The 14,366-nt window shown below is 37.8% G+C and overlaps 1 protein-coding gene across 2 annotated transcripts; it reads right to left on the bottom strand.

Annotated features, from left to right (window-relative positions):
- Positions 1 to 3,186: 3,186 nt before the first annotated feature.
- Positions 3,187 to 11,643, bottom strand: LOC141329893 (uncharacterized). Of its 2 annotated transcripts, XM_073835490.1 has the most exons (3): positions 11,523 to 11,643; positions 7,819 to 8,682; positions 3,187 to 4,825 (listed from the first exon to the last, which is right to left on the bottom strand). In XM_073835490.1, exons 1-3 carry the CDS (start codon positions 11,629 to 11,631, stop codon positions 3,450 to 3,452), a joined length of 2,349 nt encoding a protein of 782 aa, XP_073691591.1. In that variant the 5' UTR covers positions 11,632 to 11,643; the 3' UTR covers positions 3,187 to 3,449. The 2 variants fall into 2 exon arrangements, with proteins under 2 accessions (XP_073691591.1, XP_073691592.1); XM_073835491.1 differs by lacking the exon at positions 3,187 to 4,825 and having other exon boundaries at positions 7,811 to 8,682.
- Between the last annotated feature and the right edge of the window lie 2,723 nt (positions 11,644 to 14,366).

Below are 14,366 nucleotides of genomic sequence, written 5' to 3'. Positions count from 1 at the left end.
ATAAATAAATCAATAAAAACAAAAACTTTGAGGTTAATGTAAAAGTCTCTTACATTTACAGAGAGTAGGGTTAACATATCTTTACGTTACGAGAACACGAGATGTTCACCGTGTCAAATGTTTTATGGAGGCTTTCCATAGACATAATTCAATTCAGTTTACCTATATTTTTCATTTTGTATAACGCATTTCACAGTACAAATCATTATAATGAAGATGTATCATTTAAATCGCAAGTGCAGTATGGAGTACCTCAAGGCTCAGTACTAGGGCCATTACATGGTGTTAGCTTTCATTGTTACGCTGATGATACTCACCTCTATATTTCTTCGCAGCCCGGCAAAACATATCAATTCGAAAAACTAACAGAATGCATAGCTGATATTAAAAACTGGATGGCGAATAACTTCTTACTATTAAATTATGAAAAAAAAACAGAGGTATTAATTATTGGACCTAAAACCTCCACAAGTAATAACCTAAAATACAGTCTAATACTAGATGGCTGTTCTGTAAATTCGTCGTCATCAGTTAGGAACCTAGGCGTCCTATTCGATAGCAATCTCTCCTTTGAAAGCCACATTTCTAGCATTTGCAAAACTGCATTTTTCCATCTTAAAAATATATCGAAATACCACCTATGCTATCAATGTCAAATGCTGAAACATTAATTCATGCATCATGACCTCAAGGATAGATTGTTGTAATGCTTTATTGGGTGGTTGTTCTGCACGCTTAATAAACAAACTCCAGCTGGTCCAAAATGCAGCAGCTAGAGTTCTTACTAGAACCAGAAAGTATGACCATATTAGCCCGGTTCTGTCAGCATTGCATTGGCTCCCTATAAAATATCGTATAGATTTTAAAATCTTTAATTACTTTAAGCCCTCAATGGTTTAGCTCCTCAGTACTTGAACGAGCTCCTATCGCATTATAGTCCCTCACGTCCGCTGCGTTCTCAAAATTCTGGCAATTTGATAATACCTAGAATATCAAAATCAACTGCGGGCGGCAGATCATTTTCTTATCTAGCGCCTAAACTCTGGAACAATCTACCAAACACTGTTCGGGAGACAGACACACTCTGTCAGTTTAAATCTAGATTAAAGACACATCTCTTTAACCTGGCTTACACATAAAGACATAAAAACATTAAAACATTCCTATAATTCAAATCCGTTAAAGGATTGTTAGGCTGCATTAATTTGGTCAGCCGGAACCGAAAACACCTCCCATAACACCTGATGCACTCGTTGCATCGTAAAAAGAATGGCATCTACGCTAATATTAGTCTGTTTCATTCTTATTCCGAGGTCACCGTAGCCACCAGACCCAGCCTGTATCCAGATCAGATGGACACTGCAGTCCCCCAGATCCAGTCCGTACCCAGCTTAGATCATGGATCACCATCTGGAGATGACTTTATTGTCGCCGGATGAGCTCCAGAGACGGAACATCAATAAAGACCTCGCCAACCTTGACGGCCATCAAGTCATGCCATGAGTTCTCTACAATCAGACATTGGTACAAACTGCTGGTTTCGACTGGCCAGAGGAGAACTGGTCCCCCGACTGAGCCTGGTTTCTCCCAAGGTTTGTTTCTCCATTTCTGTCACCTGTGGAGTTTTGGTGAAGTTGGTCACTTTTTTTAAGTGAACATTTTGAATGCTTAACATTTATTTCAAAGTGTGACATTACTCCAAAGTATAAATAAATAGTGCTACTACTACATCAAGTATCCGTCGGTATAATTGTCTGACAAAGTAGCCTCAAAGTATAATTTATAATGTATATTAGATTTAATCCACTTCACACACTTTAGATTGCTTAAATGTTTACAGCAGGTTCTTTAGGTTTGTTCTTTATGCAAAGTAATAACAAATAGACTTGAACAAGGCATTTTTAACTACATGTTAAAAATTATTCATATTATCCTCAAAAAAAGTACGCTCTCTCTGTTCCCGAAGTGAGGCCTTCTCTCTGAGAAAAGTTTTATTTCCATTAAGAAGACTTTTTTTTTCTTGCCAACCAAACACAAACCATAAAAAACAAACAAAAAAAAAAAAACATAATGAGAACCAAAAACAAATGTACACACAAACTTACAAACGCACACAAAATCACTCTTCAAATTCAACATTTTTCTCACAGGCTCACTGCTACTGCACTTAACATATATTTCAGTAGGAAAATGCCAGAAAAGATGCAATCACGCTAAACCGGATGAAAATAACTTGTTACTTAAACATTGAAAAAAAAAAAAAAAAAAAAAACATGCTATTGAAGACATTTTGAGGATTAAGATGAACTTTATTGACTTTGAAAACTTTAGTTCTTTGCAATGTCACTTGTAATGACTAGTTAGGACAGATTTATCCAGAGGATATTTCATGCTTGATGCATTATTGTGTCTCATTTAGTGAGGACACAATCAGAGCTGAATGAACTTCTTTTGAAGAGGATCTACATACTGTGACTGAAATAATAACTCCTCACTCTCCTCTTTAACAAACAGCATCTTCACAGCAGCAGATCTCAGTTCAGATGATACTCCTCCAGATATTCCTGCTTGCTTTAAAATGTAGTCACGACTGTGAGGATAACCTTAGAAACAGAAAAAGCTAAAAAGACTTTTAAAGCACTGTCACTTTGATTTGATTATTATTATTATTATTTTTTTATTATTATTATTATTTATCCCTGGTGTGTATACCTATTTTCAAATTGTTTATGAGATGTGTATGTTTATAATAAAATATTTACATAATTGCATTAAAATATGTTAAGTACCTTTCACAAATGACTTTATTAGGGACTAACTCGGGAAAACAATCTCTTGTCGCCATCTATTGGTGGAATAATGTAACTAAAATCACTATCATGAACACACACACCATTTCTCAATACTAAATACTACTATGATTTACATAAACTATAACAATATTTGATAAATAACAACACAGATCATAAAACTTAGGCAATTCGGTCAAAACCAGAACCAGGAAGAATGGTTGTGTAAAATGTAATAACTATTAGTTTTTAAAAGCAACAGGGAATAACAAAACTAAAAATAAATCTCAGTTCTCTTAAAAGTCTTATAGCGTCCTGAACAAGAAGGGTTTGTCAAAAGCTTCTGCTTCCTTTATGAAAGAGTAAGCAAACTACAAGTGACACATGAATTATAAGACTATTGAACATCGTGAAACTTATAAGAAACAATGATATTTATATCAGGGAAGAAAAATGATACACAATAGAAAAGTTTTGACATTGTTCTTTGAGGAGGAACTCTATCTTTCAGTTGATGTGGATCTCAAAGTTGAATCTGCTGGTTTTGAAGATGAAGATGAACTTTATTCACTGTAGATAATGTTTCTTTGTCATATTTTAGTGCTTGATGCATTATTGTGTCTGGTTTGGTGTGGATGTGGCATCAGATGTCAAGATGATCTACTTACTGTGATTCATTTTTAAATGATAGTTTAGAGAATATAAACGACTGAACTGCTTCCCACATACAGTGCAGTGATACGGTTTCTCTCCAGTGTGAACTCTCTTGTGGACAGCAAGGTGTTCTTTTTGTGAAAAACTCTTCCCACACTGATCACATGTGAACGGTTTCTCTCCAGTGTGAATCCTCTCATGTCTTTTCAGGGTTCCTGACTGAAAAAATCTCTTGTCGCAGTGTGAACACTTGAACGGTTTCTCTCCAGTGTGAATCCTCTCATGTTTTTTCAGGGATCCTGACTGAGTAAATATCTTTTTGCAGTGTGAACACTTGTAAGGTTTTTCTCCCGTGTGAATCCCTTGGTGCAGTTTTAATTGTCCAGCTGTTTTAAAAGTCTTTTCACACTCAAAGCACATGTAGTCTCTCACTCCAGTATGTATTTTCTGGTGTATTTTCAAACGTTTTAGTATGGAAAAACTCTTTCCACACAAATGACATGAATGTGGTTTCTCCTTTGTATGAACACTCAGGTGTGCGCTCAGGGATGAAGCCCAACGAAATGTTTTGCCGCACTGATCACATGGGTACAGTTTCTCTCCAGTGTGGCTGTTCATGTGCTCCATAAGATGTGCTGATTGTGAGAAACTCTTCCCACATTGATCACATGTGAACGGTTTCTCTCCAGTGTGAATCCTCACATGTCTTTTCAGGGTTCCTGACTGAAAAAATCTCTTGTCACAGTGTGAACACTTGAACGGTTTCTCTCCAGTGTGAATCATCTCATGTTTTTTCAGGGATCCTGACTGAGTAAATATCTTTTCGCAGTGTAAACACTTGTAAGGTTTTTCTCCCGTGTGAATCCTTTGGTGCAGTTTTAGTTGTCCAGCTGTTTTAAAAGTCTTTTCACACTCAAAGCACATGTAGTCTCTCACTCCAGTATGTATTTTCTGATGTATTTTCAAACGTTTTAGTATGGAAAAACTCTTTCCACACAAATGACATAAATGCGGCTTCTCCTTTGTATGAACTCTCAGGTGTGCGCTCAGGGATAAAGCCTGTAGAAATGTTTTGCTGCACTGATCACACTGGTACAGTTTCTCTCCAGTGTGGTTGTTCATGTGCTCCATAAGATGTGCTGATTGTGAGAAACTCTTCCCACACTGCCCACATGTGGACGGTTTCTCTCCAGTGTGAATTTTCATGTGACGCTCATGATTATGTTTGCTTGCCAAACTCTTTCCACACTGAGTGCAGGTAAAACATTTGTTCGTTCTACTTTTCTTTAAACCTTTCTGTTTGGATTTTTCTCCACTTTTGACATGATTTTTCTCTTTAACTTCACTCAATTCTTCTTTCTCCTCATTGTCTTCAATCAACTCTGAAATAAAAGTAAAAACAGTACATTTTCATTCACTCATTAAAATTAAACAGAAAAGTGAAAGGACATGATGAAATGAAAGGTCATAAAATAAACCCTGATATCGGAGGTATCTAAGATAATGCCACATTCATGGGTAGGTTTAAAAAGGTCAGCAATTGGTTGGCAACGTAATGACTTCATATAACTAAAAAAACACACCTGATAAAAAATTTGACACATTTCTGGACTTAGGAAAGGGAAACAGCCAAGCAGAAAAAAATATATACATAAATATTGTTATAAAATGTGCTGTCTTTTAATTTAATATTTAATATATTTAACGTTCCCGGAATGTTTCCAGTAGGTTCCCAGAAGATTCCCCTACCCAAAAAGGAACATTCTTTTCACCTTAAGAAAACTTAACTAACGTTCCCAGAATGTTCCATGTGGGTTATTTTTAGTTATTATTACACTTATAACACTCTGAGAACGTTCCCTCAACACTCTGAGAATGTTCCCTCAACACTCTGAGAAGGTTCCCGGAACACTCTGAGAACGTTCCCACAACACTCTGAGAATGTTGCCGCAACACTCTGAGAACGTTCCCTCAACACTCTGAGAACGTTCCCTCAACTCTCTGAGAACATTCCCTCAACACTCTGAGAACGTTCCCTCAACATTCTGAGAACGTTCCCTCAACACTCTGAGAACGTTCCCGCAACACTCTGAGAACGTTCCCGCAACACTCTGAGAACGTTCCCTCAACACTCTGAGAAAGTTCCCTCAACACTCTGAGAACGTTCCCTCAACACTCTGAGAATGTTCCCTCAACACTCTGAGAACGTTCCCTCAACACTCTGAGAATGTTCCCTCAACACTCTGAGAATGTTCCCTCAACACTCTGAGAATGTTCCTGGAACATTCCCAGTAGGTTCCTAGAGAATTTCCCTAACCTTAAGAGAATATTACAGGAATGTTCCAAAGAACCGGCTCAAAACAACGACTTGTTCAAGAACCAAAAATCACTAACCAAAACAGGACAAGAAGACCTAGAGCATGCCCTTAAACATAGTACGCTGTTCACAAGCCCAACACAACAGAAAAGCTAGTAAAGGTAGTAAAGCTAATAGGCTCAGTAGCTTCTGATTTGTGAACACATGTAGCAAAGTCTATAGAATACCCAAGATGTGTCACTTGTATAGTTTTGAATGGAGAAAAATGCAATGCTCATTATGGCTGCGAAGCCCTGCCTTCTTAAAGGGATAGTTCGCCCATTTAAGACATGAAGTTGTATGCAATCCTTACCAGCACTATAGTGTATACACACTGACCCACTCTGTGGTCACCTCCCTGGTCGGAGTTCTGGCCGCTGGAAGTTTTTCAAGAAAGTAGTCACGGTTAGTTTCCGGGGCCTCAAAACTGTGCGTTTTCACGTGAAAAAAAAAAAATATGCGTTTCAAAGCTTGATTAATTTACATCACAAAAAAACACTCCAGACAAAAATCATACCTCAGTTTTAATCGGTACTAGTTTCTTTCCATTTGCATCAATCCGCGCTGCTGTCAACGTCAACAGTTTGCACGTTCCGATCAGCTGTTCCACAGTGTTTACACACTCAAACGACAACAACGTAAAAAGTATAAAATTAACAATGGTGTGAACTTGTAAATTCCCAGGTTGTGACCACAAGAATGTGCCGGGATCACCGTTCAGATTCCATCGTTTTCCTGTTTCGGATATAGCTATGAGACAGCTTTGGCTGGTTGCCATCGGCTACTCTGCGGGAGCTAAAATATCCAGTATCAAGGATTTTCGTGTGTGCGGTGCTCACTTCAGCGAAGACGATTACATCCCCAACCAAGGAGGAAAAAGCAAAAAACGGATTTTAAAGAGTTCTGCTGTACCAGTACCACGGGTAAGCTCTATTTACTAACTTTGTCACATACGACAGGTTTATTTTGAAGCTAACGTCGGTTTTTAGGCAACACTGAGAATATGCTAACCGGGTTAATGATAACTCGACAACAATCGACTGTCTATGTGGTGAGAAAATCGGCAAATGTCTTTACTAATGATTTGAATTGAATCTATATAACACAACAAAATATGATGCTTTGCTATATTTGTTATTGTCTGTAACTATGCGGAACGTGTGTCGGTATCATCGTGTTTATAAGTGTGCTTGAAGTCACATACAGGTAGTTCTAAACCACGTATCTCCAATTCCGGTCCTCGTGAGCTACATTCCTGCAGCTCGATGTTTCCCTATGACAGGACACCTTTCTCAAATGAGACATTCTATACAAGCCTGCTAATTACCCGTTGATTTGAGTCAGGTGTGTTGCATCAGAGAATCAGCTAAAACCAGCAAGACAGTAGCTCATGAGGACTGGAGTTGGAGATCTGACATTGTGCTAAAATTGGTTTCATCATCAGAAGTTTCATAGTCAGACATGTTGTCAGCGAGTCGCGCTACCAACAGCTGATCGGAGCGTGCGAACTGTTGACGTTGACAGCAGCGCGGATTGATAGAAATGGAAAGAAAATAGTGGCGATTAAAACTGAGGTATGATTTTTGTCTGGAGTGTTTTTTGTGATGTAAAAACGCAGTTTTGAGGCCCTGGAAACTAACCGTGACTACTTTCTTGAAAAACTTCCATTGGCCAGAACTCTGACCAGGGAGGTGACCACAGAGTGGGTCAGTGTGTATACACTATAGTGCTGGTAAGGATTGCATACAACTTCATGTCTTAAATGGGCGAACTATTCCTTTAATGAAAGAGCCAATGGTTGATTAGTAAAGTCACTGCAGCTGCCGTTAGAAGTCCCGGTTGCTCACTGGCTGATCTAGCCTAAAAAAGTATGAAAAAAATTAAAATATGAAATTTAATTGTAAGCTAGGCGAGTAGTTTTGGTTTTGAAGATGAAGATTGCCATATTTTATTGCTTGATGCATAATTGTGTCTGGTTTGGTGTGGATTTGGCATCAGATCTGAAGATGATCTACTTACTGTGATTGATTTTTAAATGATTGTTTAGAGAAAAGAAACGACTGAACTGCTTCCCACATGCAGTGCAGTGATACGGTTTCTCTCCAGTGTGAACTCTCTTGTGCACAGCAAGGTGTCCTTTTTCTGAAAAACTCTTCCCGCATTGATCACATGTGAACGGTTTCTCTCCAGTGTGAATCCGCTCATGTCTTTTCATGGTTCCTGACTGAGTAAAACTCTTGTCACAGTGTGAACACTTGAACGGTTTCTCTCCAGTGTGAATCATCTCATGTTTTTTCAGGGTTGCTGACTGAAAAAATCTCTTTTCGCAGTGTAAACACTTGTAAGGTTTTTCTCCCGTGTGAATCCTTTGGTGCAGTTTTAATTGTCCAGCTGTAGTAAAAGTCTTTTCACACTCAAAGCACATGTAGTCTCTCACTCCAGCATGCATTTTGTGATGTATTTTCAAACTTTTTAGTATGGAAAAACTCTTTCCACACAAATGACATAAATGCGGCTTCTCCTTTGTATGAACTCTCAGGTGTGCGCTCAGGGATGAAGCCTGTCGAAATGTTTTGCCGCACTGATCACACTGGTACAGTTTCTCTCCAGTGTGGCTGTTCATGTGCTCCTTAAGATGTGCTGATTGTGAGAAACTCTTCCCGCATTGATCACATGTGAACGGTTTCTCTCCAGTGTGAATTTTCATGTGACGCTCATGATTATGTTTGGTAGTGAAACTCTTTCCACACTGACTGCAGGTAAAACATTTGTTGGTTCTTCTTTTCTTCAAACCTTTCTGTTTGGGTTTCTCTCCAATTTTGATATGATTTTTCTCCTTAGCTTCACTAAATTCTTCTTTCTCCTCATTGTATTCAATCAACTCTGAAATAAAAGTAAAAACAGTACATTTTCATTCACTCATTAAAATTAAACAGGAAAGTGAAAGGACATAAAATGAAAGGTCATAAAATGAACCCTGATATCGGAGGTATCTAAGATAATTGCACATTCATGGGTAGGTTTAAAAAGGTCAGCAATTGGTTGGCAACGTAATGAAATCATATAACTAAAAAACACACCTGATAAAAAATTTGACACATTTCTGGACTTAGGAAAGGGAAACAGCCAAGCGGGGGGGAAAAAATATACATAAATATTATAACAAAATGTGCAGTCTTTTAATTTAATATTTAATATATTTAACGTTCCCGGAATGTTCCCAGTAGGTTCCCAGAAGATTCCCCTACCCAGAAGGGAATATTCTTTTTACGTTAAGACAACTTTCCAGGCTAACCAATAGGGAATGTTCTGGGAACCAATAACTCTTCCCGCATTGTTCACATGTGAACGGAACGGAGCGGTGTGATTTTGGATGGAGGGAGGAGCGGATTTTTGAGAAGTTGGAGCGTCTGGATTTTCTCTCGCTCCAAGAGCGCACCACCACCGCTCCATCATGAACACAATTCATGCCAACGGTCCGTAATATAACTGCATAATAAGCAGGAATTCACATGTTAAACATATTTAGCTTAGAGATGGATCACTCAAATCAGAAATAATGTGAATGGACATGAGTGGTAAATTATAGTTCACAAGGAATTAGTTTGTTCCTTAGATACTGAATATTTTCAGCTGAAAGCCTCATTTAAACATGTGCAGCACTTATTCACACGCAATCGCTGTGACAATAATGCATTAAAACAAATGTAATGGCAGAAATCTGTAAGAAATGCAGCGATCCATAAGTAAAATAACTGACGAAAATGTATTTTTATTTTTATTACAAACTTTGCACTGCATAAAGCAGCAGTTATTAGGGGTGTGCATTGGCACTGCCCTCACGATTCGATTCGATTACGATTCACCAGGTAACGATTTGATTCAATTCGATTCTACGATGCATTGCGATGCATCAAAATTCTACTGCACCTAAGGCAAAATTTTCATCAGTCATGAGGCAAAACAAGCTTAAATGTGCCCCGATGTGCGCTTTCCAAGCTTTGGGCGCGTTTCTAACCTTTTCACACGTGAGTTTAAAATATTCTGTCTAACCCCAAAAAGTGTAAAAGTGAGTTTTTTTTTAGTCAACGGATATTTTGGAATGTTTGGCATTACTGTTTCCATGGCGATACGTCATGTGACACACCGCAGCCACAACAGCACTGTAAGACACATGGATCGCTTTTATTTAGTTTTCCCTTTTTTATTATTAATATTCACAAGCATGCTCGCTATATTATGAAATCTCTGATATTCCGATTTCGAAATATGTGCCGGTAAATGTATTTAAAGGTTGAAATACTTTTATAAGGACCGCGTTAGTTAATCTAACCGCCATGTTTGTTCGCGCTGAATCCGAGCTGTGGGATTCAAAACACGCAAATGCATCCTCTCCACCCAAATGACATTAAAGTAAGTCTCTGGTGAGCTGGGAGAAAAGGAGAGTGAACGTTATAGTTACCTACATAATCTGTTTATGATATCAATAAAATATGTTGTCAGAATATATTTGTAGGATCATTATTGCTTCTTCTATAGACATCAGTGTGTGTTTTACAAACTATAAATGTATGGTTTTGCTAGTACTTATGTGTATTTGAATGTCTGAAACCTAAAATAAGCGTTATATGGTTGAAAACACTGAATAGTTGTGATAATATGACAAGCGCTCAACGCGTCCGATCTGGCTCAGCGCCAGCCAACGCGCCAAAACCGATTTGAATTTAGCAGCTGATGACGTGATGCAGCAAACGTTCGAATCACACCAGTGTGATACGCTTCAGGGACCAGACAAGACAAATCACACCGGTGTGATCGTACGTTCTGAAGGGTTAATAACCCCCCTATCGCAGTCATCTCCCTCCGCCTCAGCCATCTTGCTCGTTGTTGTTGTTATTCCCCCGGAAGGAACTGGAAGTATTTGAAACTTCACGACTTTATTTTCCGCCAGAAAATAAACAGTGACATAATCGATTATGGCACTTTGCCGCATCGATGCTGAATCGTTCATGCCCCGCATCGCGATGCATCGCCGAATCGATTATTGTTGACACCCCTAGCAGTTATACTCTTTTAATGCTGACAATGTTATTAGCTTGGTATGTGGTAGGAACAAAGTTTGCACACTAGTTTTCCAAACTCTCCTGTTGTTCTTTTTTAGTATTTGTTATTTTTAATATGTGTTATGAACAGGACCGTTATATTTCAAACATTTGGCTATTTCTGAATGTTTTGACGCTGAGCGAGCGGAGCGGTGTTTCTGATATCAGTGAGCGAGGAGTGGAGCGGGAGATTCAACTCAAAGATTTTTCTCCAGGTTTGACATGATTTTTCTCCTCAACTTGAGTTGATTCTTCATTCTCCTCTTTTTCTTCAATCAACTCCGATTTAGAAGTTAAAAAAAAATAAAATCAGCAACTTGTAAAAAGCTGTTAAAGCAGCACCAATATGTCCTACAGATGGTGGCACCAGAAACAGCTGGTGGCTGTTGTGAGGGATATCAAAGTTAAAGATACTTTAATCATAAAATTACTACTGTTTTGCATTAATAAGTGCAGTTACTAATAGAATTACTATGGATGTCACTGGGGACCAGCGACAGTTTGGTTTTTCACTATCCATGCATAAACTTGTTTTTTCTAAAAAACGTATAGGCTAAAAAGCTTTGTGAGCTTAATGTACCACAAACAGTCAGTAAATATGAATAAAGTATAAACACCAACCCCCTTGTTCCTCCTGTTTTATTTTCCAGGGTTCTGGTTCTTCATCTTTTATTCTTATGGGTTCTGGTTCACTTGTGTCCTCCTCACTCTCCTCTTTAACAAACAGCATCTTCACAGCAGCAGATCTGCTTGCTTCAAAATGTAGTCACGACTGTGAGGATGAGAATATTCTATTGACCTAACTTCAGTTTTCTTTCAGAATTAATTTGAGTTTTTCTATTTACAGAAATACAATTTCAAACAGTTTAGTATCAAAGCAGCATAACGGCACAAAACAGCAGAGAGCACAGAGAAACCAATCTTCTTCCTCTGAGGTTTAATGGTCTTTGACAAACAAACGTATTTAGCGCCACCCGCTGGACTGGAGTGTGAAGCGGCGAGAAGAAGGGAAAACAATACTAGGGAAAATGAATAAGTGCGTGTACAAGGTGCGCTCATCTGTTTTTACTCTTGTGGTGTGTTTTTGAGAGCTGTCAAGGAAACCACCACGTTTTCTTCTAAATTTGTGTCCCTGCGTCTTGTAAAACATAGTCAAATCTTGCATTAACGGTTTGCATAGTTTTTTTTTTCCATACACGGATATATGTATTGTAATGATTATAATCTGATTGATGGTGCATGACGTCAATGCTATAGATAAACACGGGAGGAATGATGTCTCCGAACACACCTGTGGATAATGAGCAATTTCTGGATGCTTTTAAAATGGGGGAGGGGAAAGGTGAGCACGTTCTTTTGGTTGATAATGAATTGTGAAAGAGACTGAACGCTGTGTTTAGCCTGCTGTGTCCACAGAATAAGAGGGATCTGTGGCGTTCGTGGTTGGCTAGCACCACCGGCGCTGAAGAAAACCGGGGTCCCACTTATTGGCCTGGAGGTAGTTACCGGGAGGGGAAAATTAGATAGAGAGGGAAACGTGAGTGTAGGTGGACTCTGGCAGGCTGCGTGATAACGACCTTCCTATGATTACTCCAGAGGAGGGGAAGGCTGACTCCTCACAGTGACGGCAGGGTGTCGTTGGACGTGGACAGGGAAGTCCGAATGTTTTATTCATTTCATACCATTTATGTGTGTTATTGTTGTACTCTGCTATATGTGATTATTGGCCTCTTGAATATAGTATATTGATCGCTTGTGCTGGTTAGTACACATAGGGCACGTGATTTATGCTTGGAGTTTCTACGTGTGCAGTGTATGAAATCTCACACTATTATTGTTTGCTGTGAATTTGGAACGAGTACTCGGGTTCTCTTTTAAGTGTGTGTTCACGGTTTAATGAGCTTATATGACCAGTGTATGTAATCAAGAACTTGATATGAGACAATGCCATATGGCTGCTATTGTTATTAATAAAGTATATTCTTTGTAATTCTACTCTTGAGTGTGTTTTGAGTGCTCCTCTCGGACCAGACCGGGTTTGATCAAAGGTGGTGGCAGCATAGGTACTAATTTGATATAGCGAAGATCACCAGTGGCCCCCAGTGGTGGCCGAATTTATTACAGTATATATATCCCGAAATTTTGTTTAACCTGCAATATAAAGAGTTTTTTACCGTTTTCATGTTCGGGATTTTCTGGGCAGGGTTGAAAACATGAAACACACACACCAGCTGTTCTGTGCCCATTTTTATTTATATATTTATTTTATAATTCAAAGAACAATAACAGAAAAGAAAAGAAAATATAGTTGCCAGGGGGAGAAAAGTATAAAATTCAAAAATAAAGTACAAGATACATATACATACAAAATCTTATTACAAAAGTACATTGTAAAATTCACAAACTTTCAAAGTTCTTATAGAGTCTCGAATACTGTCGATATAAATACATATTTCAGTCAACAAAACTATAAAAACAAATATTTTTTTTTATTAGTAAATTTACATTTATGAATGTGAAATTTAGTCAATAAAATGAGTAATTTAATTAAGTAGAAGTGCTGTTCCTCTTTGTCAGGATAGTCAGTGAAGCCAAAGAGTACATTTTCCCATAAGAATGAGCAAGGTCTTGAACACCTGATATTTTCACTTATATATATTTTTGGATCTTACACCATAGTGGAACTGAGTATGTACAGTGCCAAAATAGGTGCAAGGCAGTTTCCTCATATTCATTACAGAAAATACAATTTACATTTATCCCCGTTTTTTTTTTTTTTTTTTTTTTTTTAAATACTGTTTTGCTGGATAAAATCTGTGAATGAGCTAATAAGAAACTTCTTTAATCTTATTTCTAAGATGATATTTCTGTGGTAACAACCATACTTTTCTCCAGCAAATCGATTTTTCATTTAACAAAGAGACCCAGTGAGACAAAACATAAGGTACAGAAACAATTTCTATTTGGAAAAGAGTGAGAATAGCTCTATTATTATTCTTGGCATTTGAAGAAAAACAGATTTTACCAATATAAGATTTAGTAACATCAAAAAACACAGAATCGTGAGAATAGTTTTTATCAATACCTCTAATATGAGCGCCTGAAGGGACTGAACCAAAAACAATTGCAAATTCTTTTACTAGAGTAACTGGTATTTTATAATAAGAAAGGAATTCATCATAAGAAAAGAGTGTTCCTTCTTTATTATATAACTGACTAACCAACTTAATACCGTTGTCAAACCAGTTCTTCAAGAAAAGAGATTTGTGTTTGTAAAGAATGTTTCTGTTATTCCAGATGAAATAGCGATGTGGAGAAAAATTATCCTCATATATTAATGACCAAGACAAGAGCACTTGTTTGTGGAAGGCAGATAACTTAGCTGGAATTGTATCTATATTATAATTACACATCAAAACAAAACTAAGACCACCAATATTTGAAAAATGTAATTAGGAATAAAAT

Source organism: Garra rufa, chromosome 1 (assembly GCF_049309525.1).
Source record: "Garra rufa chromosome 1, GarRuf1.0, whole genome shotgun sequence".
In the NCBI taxonomy this organism is placed as follows: Eukaryota; Metazoa; Chordata; class Actinopteri; order Cypriniformes; family Cyprinidae; genus Garra; species Garra rufa.
This window is presented reverse-complemented; position numbering and strand designations above follow the sequence as displayed.